The sequence below is a fragment of the Nannospalax galili genome, unplaced genomic scaffold (genome assembly GCF_000622305.1).
Source record: "Nannospalax galili isolate Female #2095 unplaced genomic scaffold, S.galili_v1.0 scaffold187, whole genome shotgun sequence".
NCBI classification, from domain to species: Eukaryota; Metazoa; Chordata; class Mammalia; order Rodentia; family Spalacidae; genus Nannospalax; species Nannospalax galili.
The window spans coordinates 568,527-580,599 of record NW_008357584.1 but is presented as its reverse complement, the minus strand read 5'-3'; the positions used below and the strand labels follow the sequence as shown (position 1 = coordinate 580,599).

Genomic DNA, 12,073 nt, shown 5'->3' with positions numbered 1-12,073 from the left:
GTGCCTCTTATTGTTCTCAGCTTATATAGTCTTTGCCCCTCCCCCCACACGCAGCTAAGGTCGACTGATTGGATGGGACAGATAACTGACTCCCTCATCTTGATGAGAGTGGGAAGGAGGTGTGACTATAGCTTGCTGGCATAGTGGTTGGAGGACATACCTGGTTAACACTCCACCCTTTCCTCTGGCTTTTACATTCTTTCCACCAACCTCTTCTGCAAAAGTCCCTGAGCCTTGGAAGGGGTGGAAGGTGTGGGATGATCTTCCTTGAACCATTGTGGCAAGGCACTCAATTTTTTGGGTCTCTGTATCATCTTCTTTCCATGGGCTGTTAGCTAGTTTGAGTGGGATTCCTCTACTATAAAAACATACACTTTTGCTCTGATTTGTGTTATTTCTCCTTGTTTGCTGGGTTTGGGTTTCATTTGTTTTTGCTTTTCCTGAATCTTGAGTTGTATGGTTAAGTCATTTTTTTTTCCAATGTAGGCACTTAGAGCTAGAAATAGAAACTTCCCTCCTAGGACTGCTTTTAAAGTGTCCCAGAGGTTTTGTTGTGTTATATTTTCATTTTCATTTAGTTCTAGGAATACTTTTGCTTCTTAATTTCTTCTTTGACCCATTCATCATTCAGGAGTGTATTGTCTAATCTCCTTGAGTTTGTGTAGTTACTAGAGCTTCTTTTGCTGTTGATTTTAAGCTTTGTTGTGTTGTGGTCTGATAGAATACATGGAAATATTTAAATATTTTTCCATTTGTTGAGGTTTGTTTTGTTCCCTTTAGAGAAACTTGCATGGGCTGCTTAATAGAAAGTGTATTCTTTGGTGCTTAGGTTGAATATTTGGTAAACGTCTGTTAGGTCCATTTGGTGTATGCTATCATTTAATTCAGATGTCTGTTTTGTCCAGTTGACCTTTCTATTGGCGATAATGGGATATTGAAGTCACCTACTGCTATTGAGTTGGGGTTAATCTGTGTCTTAATATACTGTAGTACTATTTTTATGAAATTGAGCACACCGGAGTTTGCACAGATATGCTCATGATTGTAATATCATCTTGGTCATTTGTTCCTTTGATCAGAATTAAGTAACCCTCTGTTTTAATTTGAAGTCTATTTTGTCAGATATTAGAATTGCAACACCTGCTTGCTTCTTTGTGCCATTTGCTTGAAATATTTTTTTCCATCCTTTCACCCTAAGGTAGTGCCTATCCTTGAAGGTGAGATGAGTTTCTTCCAGATGACAAAATGATGGGTTTTGTTTCTTAATCCATCCAGTCTACTACCCTGTGTCTTTTGACTGGGGAGTTGAAGCCATTGATATTTAAGTTATTATTGAAAGATGTGTATTGGTTACTGTCATTTTAATTGTTTGCATTTTTTAAAATTTCTTAAAATATATTTTACAATTTTTTATGAGCATGAGTGTATTACCTGCATGTGTATAAGTATACCCATGTCATGCACTGCCCATGGAGTTCAGAAGAAGGCATTGGATTTCCTGGAACTGCAATTACAAATGGTTGTTAGCCACCATGTGTGTGCAGGGAATCAAACCCAGGTCCTCTACAAGAGCAGTCAGTGCTCTTAACTACAGAGCCATCTCTCCAGCCCCTGTTTGCATTCTTGGTCCAATTTTGTGTTTCCACAATTATACCTTTTATTTGCTTTCTGTTGCTTCTTGGGTATAGTTGATCCTTTCTTTAGTCCTTTGTATTGCTTCAAGTATTCCCTATAACGTTTGTTTGGTGGACACATGAATTCTTTGAGCCTATTCGTGTCATGGACAATTTCTCTTTCCTCTTCAATTATAATAGACAGTTTTTCTGGATAAAGTATTTTGGTTTGGCATGTATAATCATTTAGAACTTGATATACTTTTCGTCCAGGCGCTTCTGACTTTCATAGTTTGCATTGAAAAGTCAGCTGCAATTTTCATGGGTTTTCCTTTATATGTGACTTGTTGTCTTTTCTCTTGAAGCTTTCAGCATGCTCTTTATTCTGTACATTTAGTGTCTTTTCTATGATATGCCTTGGGGAGTTTCTTTTCTGGGTTCTATTTGGTGTTCTGTGTGCTTCTTGTACCTCTGTGGGTATGTCTTTCCTTAATTTAGGGAAATGTTCTTCTATAATCCTGTTGAAGATGTGGTCAATGACATTTACCTGGGATTCTTCTTCTATGTTTATGATACATAAATTTGGTCTTTTCATGGTATGGGAATTTTTCCCACATTTCCTGCATATTTCATTCCTGTGTTTTTATTTATTTTTAAATTTTGCTTGAGTAGTTCAATTCTTCATCTTTATAGTTTAGTCTTGATATTCTGTTTTCCATTTCATTCATTCTTTTAGTGCGGCTTTCTCCTGTTGTTTCAAATTGGCTTACTGAATTTTTTACTTCCTTTTCTTTTCAGCCTGAATTTTCTATAGGGCTAGTTGTGTTGGGTGGAGACATACTATTTTGGTTTTTCATGTTATTGTTTTTGTTGTGGTTTGGCAAGTGGATTTCTTTTGTTGCTTGTGATTCTGGTATGAAACTTGAGCCTGCCTCTGTTGAGTTGACGTTTGATTCTCTTTTTTTATTACTTACATAGCTTGATTGCTTTCTGATTGGTTATGAAGGTTAGTTGGTCTAGACTTCAGGTTCTCTCTTTTGATTTTATATTGGAGGGACCAGATGGATCCAGGAAGGTGAAGCTGCCCTGGCTAGTTAAGCACACTTCAGTAGCCTCAGAGGAATAGGGCCAAAGTCCAAGGAGAGGTGATTGGACAAGGAAGTGCAGGTCCCTACTACTCAGCAAAGAAATCTGAGCCCCACAGCCATGAGAGAGACTGCAGATGGTTCCAAAGCAGGGGAATGGGCATGATGGGATTTGGGCAGCTCACTCCAGAGGCCAAATCAAGCACTGTCAGATAGTCTCAGACAGGCCTGCATGGTAAGGAGAGGTGATGGGACAAGGAAGTGCAGGTCCCTACTAGCCAGCTGGGAAGTCTGAGCCTTATAGCCCAGACAGTATTTTTTAAAAGATGTGTGTGCATGTGTTTGTGCATACTCACACATGCATATGTATACCTGAAGAGGTCGGAAGAGAATGTCAGATCCCCTGAAGCCACTGTTACAGGCAGTTGTGAACTGTCCAACTTGGATGCTGGGAACTGAACTCAGATCCTCTGCAAGAGCAGTATGTGTTCTTAACTACCCAGCCATCTCTCCAGCCTCACAGAATATTTTAAAATTAGAAAAAGATTATGAAACATCCAGAGATGTTTTCTCATACTTCTTCTAGAAAGTCTGAACTTTGAGTTTTGCTCAGCTTCATTGTGTCTCAACTGTTTTCTTTCGGAATCATGCAGCCAGCCATCCACTTTCATAGGTTTTACATCATGAATTGAGCCAACTATGAACTGAAAATATTGGGGAAGCAATGTATATATACTGAACATAGACTTTTTCTTGTCATTATTTCTAAGCAATGCAGTACAACTTTCTGTAGCATCTACATTGCAGTAGATGTTATAGGTCATCTAGATATGCTGAACATATACAGGAGAATTTGCTATATGCAAGGGCTTTTCCATTTTGCATAAAGGCCTCAACCTTCTGTGGACTGCGGAATTCCTTAGGCATCCTGGAACCAATCCGTACTGGTAACAAGGAACAACTGTAATTGTCCCAAGTAGGGCTGTGCCAGATGCCTGGCTCACCTCTCCTGTCTGCTCTTTCCTTCCTCTTGTCTGAATAGTACCACGTCTTGGTATTTTACTGGCTTCTTCTGGTAGTCTTTTATACTTTGTTCACTTTTTCTCATTTTACTTGGTTAATGATGGCTAATCTAAAGGAATGTAGTTAACCATTCTGTAAACACAATCATGTGAAACTTTTATTTGTGTTGTGATAGTATTGATTATTGGTTTTTGTATTTTGTTTTAACAGAATACAGGGTTTTGGGCTCATCTCCTTGATTCAGTACAGCCTTGTCCTCCCTGTCAGTGGTAACTGTTTGGAGAGTGAGGAATACAAGGGGAAGAACACTGACTTCCATTAATTAGACAGATCTGAGTGCAGTCTGTGCTTGGTGATCATGCTAACATGGAAAATACTCATATATAACACATCATCCCATACACTTTGAGTTATTAGATTATTTATAATGCCTAATACAGTGTAAATAGTTACACTATATTGCTTAAATAATGATGAAAAAGTCTGAATTGTCTGTTAACTATAAATTTTCTTTTTAAAAACATTTATGTTTGGGTATGCCTGTGTCTGTGTGAGTATAAGGGTGTGTGTGTATGTGATTGCACATGTAGAGGTCAGAAATCATCTGATGTCATGGAGCTGGAGTTACAGGCATTTGCAGGATGCCTAGCTTGTTACATGGGTGCTGGTGTCTGGACTCTGATCCTCATGACTGCACAGCAGAGTGCTCTTGACTGCTGAGCCATCTCTCCATCCCTGCTTTTAAAAAATTTAAGAATAGTGAGAATGGAAACAAATTATGTATGGATAGTACCTAGCATGTGATAGATGCTTAGCAGGGTTTTTTGTTATTTTGTTTCCCCCCTCCCCCCAGAGAAATTACTTAAGACCACTCTCATAGGAATTTATAACTTTACCATGTAGTAACTGTTATCAAACCCTTAAAAGGGGAATTTTTGGTTGTGTAGTTTAGCAGGCATTCTTTGAGCCCCCACTATGTTCTAGGCAGTTTAGTTAATCCTGTTGCAATAGAGATGATGCCATCTAGGACTTTGCAGTGCAGTGTGTTAATAGTGAAAGACGGTGAGCAGGGAGAGGCTATATTAAACAGTGTTATGAAGCTGAGGTATTGGAGTAGGTAAACTTTTGGGACATTATTACTTCTGTTGAAACTGTACAACTCGGAATTGGAGTACAAAAGTAGCCACAGTCAATATACAAAGGAATGGGCACAAATTTGGTGCACCCCCATCGTCTCACCACTCTGGAAGCAAGTGAATCTTTTTGAGTTCAAGGCCAGACTGGCTGCAGAGCGAGTTCTAGGCTAATCCTGGCTATATAGAAAACCCTGTTGCAAAAGCAGAGCCCTGTCCCAGAACTTTGCTGGCTCTAGCCACTCCCCACCCACCCCAGGCTAAATGGCTTTTACATTTTTTAAAGAACAAGATGGAATAGAGACAGTATGTGGCTCACAAAGCCTGAAGCAGTTTTTCTAATTCTCTATAATTTGCTAGCTTCTAGACTGAAGAATAGAGTAAGTGATGATTGCTACAAAAGCAAAGGCCAGAGTTGATGGCCAAGAATGAAAAAGATCATGGCAAACAAGCTTGGGTTCATGAAGGATTCTGGTAGGAAGAGTAGGAGATTTTGTCTGCAGATATTGACATTGGCCCAGGTTCCTCACCAGCAGTGATGATTCTACCTATTGCTCATTTATTGAATTGTCCAAAAAGAGCTGTTTATAGGAGCAAACAAAGGAATAAAGTCATAGATAAGGAAAAGTTAAATGTTATTAGAAATGTTTTCCTGTATGGAAGGAATTAATGTTCCATGATAACTCAACCCCAGAATTGTCCTGTTAAATATCTATTGCTTTATAACTTTATAACAAGCTACTAATTAATTTTTTTTTAATTTTGTATTCTTTTACAGAAATACACTTCAGGAAATGGCCTCTAAATCTTGGCTGAATTTTTTAACCTTCCTCTGTGGATCAGCAATAGGATTCTTTCTATGTTCTCAACTATTTAGTATTTTGTTGGGAGAACAGGGTGACACTCAGCCTAAGATTCTTCATAATGATCCTCATGCTAGACATTCAGATGATAATGGACAGAATCATCTAGAAGGACAAATGGATTTCAATGCAGATTCTAGCCAACATAAAGGTATAGCTTGTTTCACTTATGAAAAATTTAAGTGCTGGAAAAGTTAGTTATATGAATCCCGTTACATTGTTGTCTCTACCTGTTGACTAAATTGAGCTCTGCATTTCAGATATTAAGATGATTTTCAATTTGCTACAGAAGGAAATTGCTTCACCCCAGAATTATTTAAGAAGCTAGTGATTTTTAATTATTTTTAAATAGAAATGATTTAGAAGCCATGACATGGAGAAAGGCATTAGTTTGGTAAATTTTTCCTTACGACCAGTTTTTGTTTCATGGTTTATATCTGTTTGGTTTTTGTTTTGCCCTCATTTCATACAGAAACTTAATTAAGGTATCTATTATAAATCTGTTCACATTTTTTATCAGTAATTTTTTTTTTTCCTTTTAAGAGTCAAAGAGCTCTGGAAGTAAAGAAAGTAAGGGTATGTTATAATTATGTCACTTTCTCCTGGCTACTTAGCCCTATAACAGCTTTCAGTAGAGTCTTCTATGGGCCCCTCAAACAGTTTTCTTCCAAGTTTTTGTCCTTTAGCTTTGTATGATGTCGTCAACTCTTGACATTTTAATTTTTATCCATTCCTGAGTTTATCTTTAACCCAGTTCTAGACATTGGGAAATGTTATTAACACAATACAAGAAACTTATGGGGTGCGCAGGGATCTCGTGGCGCCGGCCCCCTGCGCACACCTGGAGAGGCGGCGGGTTTGGTCGCTCACCACGTCGCTGTCCGCCGCTGAGGTGCGGAAGGTCTCGCACTAGCGTGGCGCAAGTCCCCGGCGCACACCTGGAAAGGCGGCGGGCCCCGCGGGCGCTTCTGGCCCGGCGGGCGCTTCTGCTGCTCGCTGCTGGCTCTCTGCTTCTCTGCTGCTTCTCTGCGTCCTCTGAGGCTTCTGCTACCGGGGCTTGCCCGGCCGAGTTCCGCCCTAATTTCACCCGTGTACTCTCTCTCTAAGTTCGGGACCGTCAGCTGCCGGGTCACGAGGAGAGGTACGAGGCAGCTAAAGCTAGGTTTCCGTGAGTCGATGACGGAAGGATATCGCCACCGGAGAGACTGGATCATAGGCAGTGAGACACAGGACTCAGCTTAATCCATGTTACAGCTCTTTATTCAGTGACTCAGCTCGGCTCCAAGTCTCAGTGTTTCAGCTCCTAGCTCCTAGTGATCCAGCTCCAATATTGAGAGAAAACCAGGACATTTTATACCGTGGGGGTAGTGGTAAAAGCTTTAGCTGATAGGCACTTTGTGGGATACCCTATTTACATATGGAAGTGGGCTCCTGCCAGGCTGCTAGACTGCCAGAAAAATCACACAGGAAAACCTGGCATTTCCAGAGCCGGCGGTCATGTTTCTGTGGCGGCTACTTTCAAAGACGAGGCAGGAAGATGCCGGGGAGGGACCCTGATGAAAAGGAGTCTTCTACATATGAAACCGAGCCCATGGGCTGTCCGGACATGGAGAGACTACTACTTCACAAACAGGGGTCCCCAACAGAAACTGATTTATTTGGCAGAGTAGAGTACAGATAGCTTGAAAATATTGGAATTGCATAGTGGAGAGGACCCCTCCAGTTAAGAGTTGTTTCTCATTTCATTCCAGTAGTAAATTACTTCTCCTGACCTCTCGTGAAGTGAAGGGTAGGCTTCAACCTGGTTGAGTTTTATCTCCTGAAAGCACATATATAACACTGGAAATTGTTTATGTGACAGTGATTCAACTCTGAGTAGTGCTGTATGTTATAGAGAAATTTGGTTATTGTGTACTTGTTCTGTAGCACAGTTCTATGCCTTCAGATGATCCCCTGGAGCTGGGCTCCTGAATTACCAGGCATTTGTGCTAGGCCTTACTATACGCGTATGTATTTGATAAACATTTGTTCACCTCATGGGCCACAGTGTGTGGGTTATGCTGAAAGTTTGCTCATCTAACCTTCATAATCTATACATTGAACTTTGCCCCATTCCCAAAGCTATCTTCCTCCTGTTTCTTATTTTGTATAGTAATTACCATCTGCCCAAGCTGGGAACTATTAAACTGTGGTACATAGTTTCCTTTACGTAACAGTTATCAGTTGTCACTGAATTCCAACAGTTCTACTTCATTTATCATATCCTAAGGTCTCTTAGTACACTTTCCCCAAGTCAGACCTTCAACTGTACCCACATACCTTCATTCATCTAAATTTCACCTTGCCTTTTGTGCTCTTTCAGTATTACTGAAGACCTGTATTTCCTGAATCAATTCTTCTTTTCTAGTTCCACTTTATTTTTCCCTTCTCTGTTCTACCCAAGTGCTTATGTCATTGCTGTCATTTAACAGTCCCTGCTTTCTTTTCCCGTAGCACACTGAACCATATATATATATATATTTCAGTTGCTGCATTTCTTACTATGCAACAATTACTGGTTTGCTTGTGAAGCTCCTGCTAAACTGAATTCCACAGAGTAGGAAATGTGTCTTGTTCACATTTCCACCTCCTGTGCTTGCACATGACTGGTACAAAGTAATACATGGAAGAGTGAGAGGCCATCTAGATCCCAGCAGTGGGGCGACTTGTCCTAAGTGAGACTGGAGGAGGATTCCTACATGTACCATTTTCTCTGTCCATATAGCAGAGCATGCGCATTGAATGTTTTCTAACTGACGACTGGAGAGTTGCCTACTCTTTTTCTGAGCTGAACTCATTGATATTCAGTGGCATGCTAATATTTTCATGACCCACCAAGCCTTTTCATCTATTCTGTCAATTGGATACCAATATGCCTATATTGTTAGTTTTTTTACAGGAATGTTCTAGTTTGTTTCTCCATTGCTGTGACAAAAATACTCTGACTAATACCAAGTTTGGGGGTGGGGTGTTATTTGGCGTACATCTCTCATGTCACAGTTCATCACTGAGGGAGCCCAAGGTAGGAACTCAGGGCAGGAACCTGGAGACAGGAGCTGAAGCACAGGCCATGGAGGAATGCTGCTTATTGGCTTGCTCCCTTGGCCCATGGTCAGCCTGCTTTCTTAGACAGTACAGAACAACCTGCCCAGGAGTGGTACTGCCCACAGTGGGCAGGATCCTGCGCATGCTAATATTTTCATGACCCACCAAGCCTTTTCATCTATTCTGTCAATTGGATACCAATATGCCTATATTGTTAGTTTTTTTACAGGAATGTTCTAGTTTGTTTCTCCATTGCTGTGACAAAAATACTCTGACTAATACCAAGTTTGGGGGTGGGGTGTTATTTGGCGTACATCTCTCATGTCACAGTTCATCACTGAGGGAGCCCAAGGTAGGAACTCAGGGCAGGAACCTGGAGACAGGAGCTGAAGCACAGGCCATGGAGGAATGCTGCTTATTGGCTTGCTCCCTTGGCCCATGGTCAGCCTGCTTTCTTAGACAGTACAGAACAACCTGCCCAGGAGTGGTACTGCCCACAGTGGGCAGGATCCTGCCCTCACACATCACTCTGAAATCAAGAAAACACCCCTTAAGACAGTGGCCAGTCCAATGGAGGCAATTCCCCAATTGAGATCCCTCTACCTAGGTGTGTTAAATTGACAACTAAAGCTGTCCAGCACAAGGACCAAGGCTGTAACCCACCCCTTGACCTTAACTGTAAAGGTTTACTTTCTTAGGAATATACCCGGAGCTTTGCTGTTCAGTGTGGTTTATGGATTCATACTGGTCTACAACTAAATAAGTATTGAAATCAGGAATAAAGCAGTTAGAAATATTTATAGCTAATTTGACAGAGTGATTTTTGTCTAGATATAAAAATATAAAACTGTAGAACTTATATATTCTTAAGCTTGTAGTTTTCTAATGATTCCTTTTTATCATGTTTATTTCTAAATGTTAAAGGGCTATACTTTAATAAAGATTGGCCCTTTACCACAGATTATTTTAAAAACCCTAATCTCTGGCCACACACCCCTGTGGATGTGGGCAGCACTAATTGGACTCAGGGGTTACTGTTAATAAAAAAGAAAAGAGGACATGAAGTTGGGAGGGAGAAAGTCAGGGGCACTAGGAGTATTTGGAGAGAGGTGATGGTGAATGGATATGATCAGTATACAGTGTAGCGTGGCATGGTGGCTCAGGCCTTTAATCCCAGCACTCTGGGGGCAGAGACAGACAGATCTCTTGTGAGATTGAGGCCAGCCAGGGCTACAGTTCCTAAAGTTGAACTTCAAAAAGGAACTTCACTCAGCAGCATGTTTTGTTTGGAAAGTACCCTGGCACCTCCTCTTTTCTGTCCCTTTGAAGTTCATTCACAGGAATGAGAAATTTCTGTGAATGTGCTGCTCCTGTCTTTATATTATGAAGTAGCAAAGAGAGATTATTTAAAGTGGTATTTACCATGACTATGAATCACTAGATGTGGGGTAACACCTGAGATACTGACTTCTAATGAATTACTAGGTGTTGATGCTTTCAGTCAGTTTAAGGAGTGAGCATTTAGGACCTAGTGACAGATTGAGTGTTCTTGGTAAGATTGACATAAAACCAATGAATTAGAATGTCAGTTCATGTTAGATTGACTTTTTCTCTAAGTCACTAATAGTAGAGGGGTAAATAGAGTCTTGGGAATTAAGAAAATGATTTCTTTGGTTCTGTTTTATTTGAATTTTATATCTGTTAAAATACTTCTTAAAATTTTTTTTTTACTAGATGAGAACACAGACATCGCTGAGAGCCTCTATCAGAAAGTTAAAATTCTTTGTTGGGTTATGACAGGCCCTCAAAATCTAGAGAAAAAGGCCAAACATGTCAAAGCTACATGGGCCCAGCGTTGTAATAAAGTATTATTTATGAGTTCAGAAGAAAATAAAGACTTCCCTGCTGTGGGATTGAAAACCAAAGAAGGCAGAGAGCAGCTATACTGGAAAACAATTAAAGCTTTTCAATATGTTCATGACCATTATTTAGAAGATGCTGATTGGTTTATGAAAGCAGATGATGACACCTATGTCATACTGGACAACCTGAGATGGCTTCTATCCAAGTATAACCCTGAACAGCCCATTTACTTTGGCAGAAGATTTAAGCCCTATGTGAAGCAGGGGTACATGAGTGGAGGAGCAGGGTATGTACTGAGCAAAGAAGCCTTGAAGAGATTTGTTGATGCATTTAAAACAAAGAAATGCACACATAGTTCCTCCATCGAAGACTTAGCACTGGGAAGATGCATGGAAATCACGAATGTAGAAGCTGGAGATTCCAGAGATCCCACAGGAAAAGAAACTTTTCATCCTTTTGTACCAGAACACCACTTAATCAAAGGTTATCTACCTAAAACCTTTTGGTACTGGAATTATAACTATTATCCTACTGTAGAGGTAAGTCTACAAGTTACTATATAAATGCTTAGGATTGACTGTTGTTGACTTGGAAAAAAAAAAAAAACCCAGACTAGTTAATATGTGTATATTTGTATGTGTCTTTAGTACCAGTAACTTGAACTTTTTAAATGTATAGACTGGGAATATAACAAAGCAGATAAGCATAGAACAGAGGCCCAGCCAGTCCCTCAACAGCTAGCTGTTGATAGTGCTACGTGCCAGGCACTGAGCACATAGAAGTAATACAGTCAAGTTCCAGTTTTCAAGAATCTTACATTCTGCGTAAGGAGATACGAAATAAATAGGCACACTTTCAAAGATGTGTCTTTAGGTAGTGGAAAGTGTTCTAAAGAAAACCAACTAAGGAGACAGTGACCCAAAGCTGGTGGACTATTGTGATTTGAGTGATGAAGGATGTGACTGAACAAAACCCTGGTGAGGCTAGGGAATAAAGAACCTTATAGTCATCAGAAAAGAAAAAAAAATGACATTTAGAAAGACCTGGATTCAAATCCTATTCTTCTACTTGTAGTTGGATGATCTTGTTGTACAGAATTTGGCTAATCTCTGAGCTTTAGTTTCCTAATTCTTAAAATGGATGTGATCTATGAGTATCATTTACTTGTAATAACAGTGTAGTGTTTAATAATAAGCTTTGGCTCTGGGTTGATATCTTAGTGTATTTCTCAGAATTGTATCTAAATTACATTGTTTTTATGAATTATCTCAGATCTGTATACACCTCAGGTTTATTAAGAATAATATACTTTGTACTCACCATCTAGATTTACCAAATATGTCTATTAGCACATTTACCTCAGATGTTTTCAAAAATAAAATGTGTTTGAAACAGATGAGGCCTGCGTG

General features: G+C 39.9%; 1 protein-coding gene across 5 annotated transcripts in view; it reads left to right on the top strand.

Moving 5' to 3' along the window:
- The window catches only part of C1galt1 (core 1 synthase, glycoprotein-N-acetylgalactosamine 3-beta-galactosyltransferase 1), a 44,524-nt gene that overhangs the window by 27,015 nt on the left and 5,436 nt on the right, over positions 1 to 12,073 (top strand). For all 5 annotated transcript variants that reach the window (XM_029557233.1, XM_017794896.2, XM_029557232.1 and 2 more), the window contains 2 exons: positions 5,633 to 5,868; positions 10,536 to 11,203. In XM_029557233.1, coding sequence (XP_029413093.1) covers positions 5,649 to 5,868; positions 10,536 to 11,203 — 888 coding nt within the window. In that variant the 5' untranslated portion in view covers positions 5,633 to 5,648. The remainder of the gene's footprint in view (positions 1 to 5,632; positions 5,869 to 10,535; positions 11,204 to 12,073) is intronic.